Raw genomic sequence first — 2101 nt, 5'->3', positions numbered from 1 at the left:
ATGTGGTGGTTCCCTGACTTTTTCTGAGGCTGCTTATTACTGTTTCTAACTGCTACTGCATGGATCCATGCAATGTTAAAATTCAGGGGTGTTTTGCTTTCCTCTACTGTAATCTGGCTTAGACTTTTGTAGCCTCACAAAATTTGTGTTGTGGCAATATGTCGCTGCCCAGGGGAGGGTGGAGGCTTGACCTATTCCTTTTGACAGAGTTGATAAGAAGTCTAGGGTAGGTTGATAAGAAGTCCAGGGTCCCCAAGGAGGAGAAAGGGGTATGGGTCTCTCAAGAAGGAAAAAGGGACAGACTTTTTTTTCTACATTACCTGATCTTAGTCACATAAGACATTTCTTCTTAAATTCTGAGTTGTTATGACAACAGTCTTTAAGACTAACTTTCTTTAAGCCCAGAGCTAATGATTATACAACAAAATAACACATCTTGCTCAAAGGTATCTTTTTCCTTATGCTCTGTACTAATGATTATATAACAACAATAGACAACTATTGGAGGACATGTTTCTCCTTTCTAACAAGAACCTTGTGATTAATCTTGTTATCTTAAGATGACAAGATAACTTACGTTGTGGTAGTGGCTCTAATAAAAGTATATAAGGCCTTGATAAGACTAGCAAGTGGGACACTCTCCATTCCCCTTCTGGTGTCTATGTCAGAAGCGTTTTCTGTCCCTTTTCACTGTAATAAAACTTCTGCCACACAAAAACTCTGAGTGATCAAGCCTGGTCCCCAAAGCTATATCTTCTTCTTCAGAGATCACGAATCCAACATTATTCACTGTAAGTTATCACTTTTCTCTTAGCAATTGGGTTTATGGTGATGGGAGTAATTAGATCACCCTGGTTTCTGGCAGAAGAACAAATTCCAGGTTTAATGCTACCTGACAAAGTGTTGTGCAAGAAATAGGAATGAATGAATCTGACTTTCTCAGTGTTGTCATCACATACATCTTTCAACCAAGAATATATGGAGAATGATGTTTAACCAATTTGCAGACATTTGAATGTTGCCTACAAGAGTCCTATAAACCATACAGCATTAGGCAAATATAGGCTATTACGTGCTTACAGGGCGCCATCTCTAACAGTAGCCTCCGGTAACCTGATTTAACTATTTCCAAGGAATTCCTCCCAGATAATCACTTTTTTTTTTCTGGCTAGAGTTTGCTGAGGAAGGTCTTCTTCATGGCAATCTTCAGCTCCTTGTTCCTGAGACTGAAGATGATGGGGCTCAGGAAGGGAGTGAGGACCGTGTAGGTGATGCCCATCAAGGTGTCTATTTCCAGAGACTGGGGACCCTTGGGCTTGAGGTAGATGACAGAAGCAAAGCCATAGTGCTCTATCACCACGGTGAGGTGGGACACACATGTGGAGAAGGCTTTGTGCCGGCCCTCAGCTGAAGGGATCCTCAAGATGGTGGCCACGATGAAGGCATAAGACAGGAGGATGAGGAGACAGCAGCCCAACAGGGCGGTAATACACACAAGTCCTAAGCCCGTGGCCAGAATGGAGACATTTTCTCCACAGGCCAACTTCAGAAGAGCCTGCACATGGCAAACAAAATGATGGATCTCATTAGATCCACAGAAAGTTAGTTGGAAAATGGCTACTGTCACGACCAAGCCAATGACTGAGCCTCCAGCCCAGGACCAGGCCACCAGGCAGGCGCAGCCTCGGGGGCTCATGAGCACATTGTACCACAGGGGGTGGCAGATGGCCACGTAGCGGTCATAGCCCATGACGGTGAGCAGGAAGGAGTGGGTGAAGCCAAACATGAAGGAGAAGAACATCTGGCTGGCACAGGCTCTCAAAGCAATGGAGTGGTCAGTGGAGAGCAGGTCAGCCAGCATGCGCGGAATGACAGCAAAGGTGTAGAGGATCTCAGAGATGGAGAGGGCACACAGGAAAAGGTACATGGGTGTGTGGAGGCTGTGCTCCCTCCAGACGGTGGCCATGATGAGCAGGTTCCCCAGCAGCGTGAACAGGTACATCAGCAGGAAGAGCAGGAAGAACATCAGCTGAAGGTGGGGGAAGGTGGAGAAGCCGATGAGGATGAATTCAGCTGCTGATGAGAAGTTGGCTCCCTGCAT

At 45.7% G+C, this 2101-nt stretch overlaps 1 protein-coding gene across 1 annotated transcript; it reads right to left on the bottom strand.

Annotated features, from left to right (window-relative positions):
- On the bottom strand, positions 1169 to 2101 carry LOC102182293 (olfactory receptor 10H1-like). The gene has a single exon (XM_013964930.2). It carries the CDS (start codon positions 2099 to 2101, stop codon positions 1169 to 1171), a length of 933 nt encoding a protein of 310 aa, XP_013820384.2.

Source organism: Capra hircus, chromosome 7, assembly GCF_001704415.2.
Source record: "Capra hircus breed San Clemente chromosome 7, ASM170441v1, whole genome shotgun sequence".
Classification (NCBI taxonomy): domain Eukaryota; kingdom Metazoa; phylum Chordata; class Mammalia; order Artiodactyla; family Bovidae; genus Capra; species Capra hircus.
This window is presented reverse-complemented; position numbering and strand designations above follow the sequence as displayed.

Coding starts and splice junctions, on each gene's coding strand:
- LOC102182293 (XM_013964930.2), bottom strand. CDS start 2,101: ATGCAGGGAGCCAACTTCTCATCAGCAGCTGAATTCATCCTCATCGGC.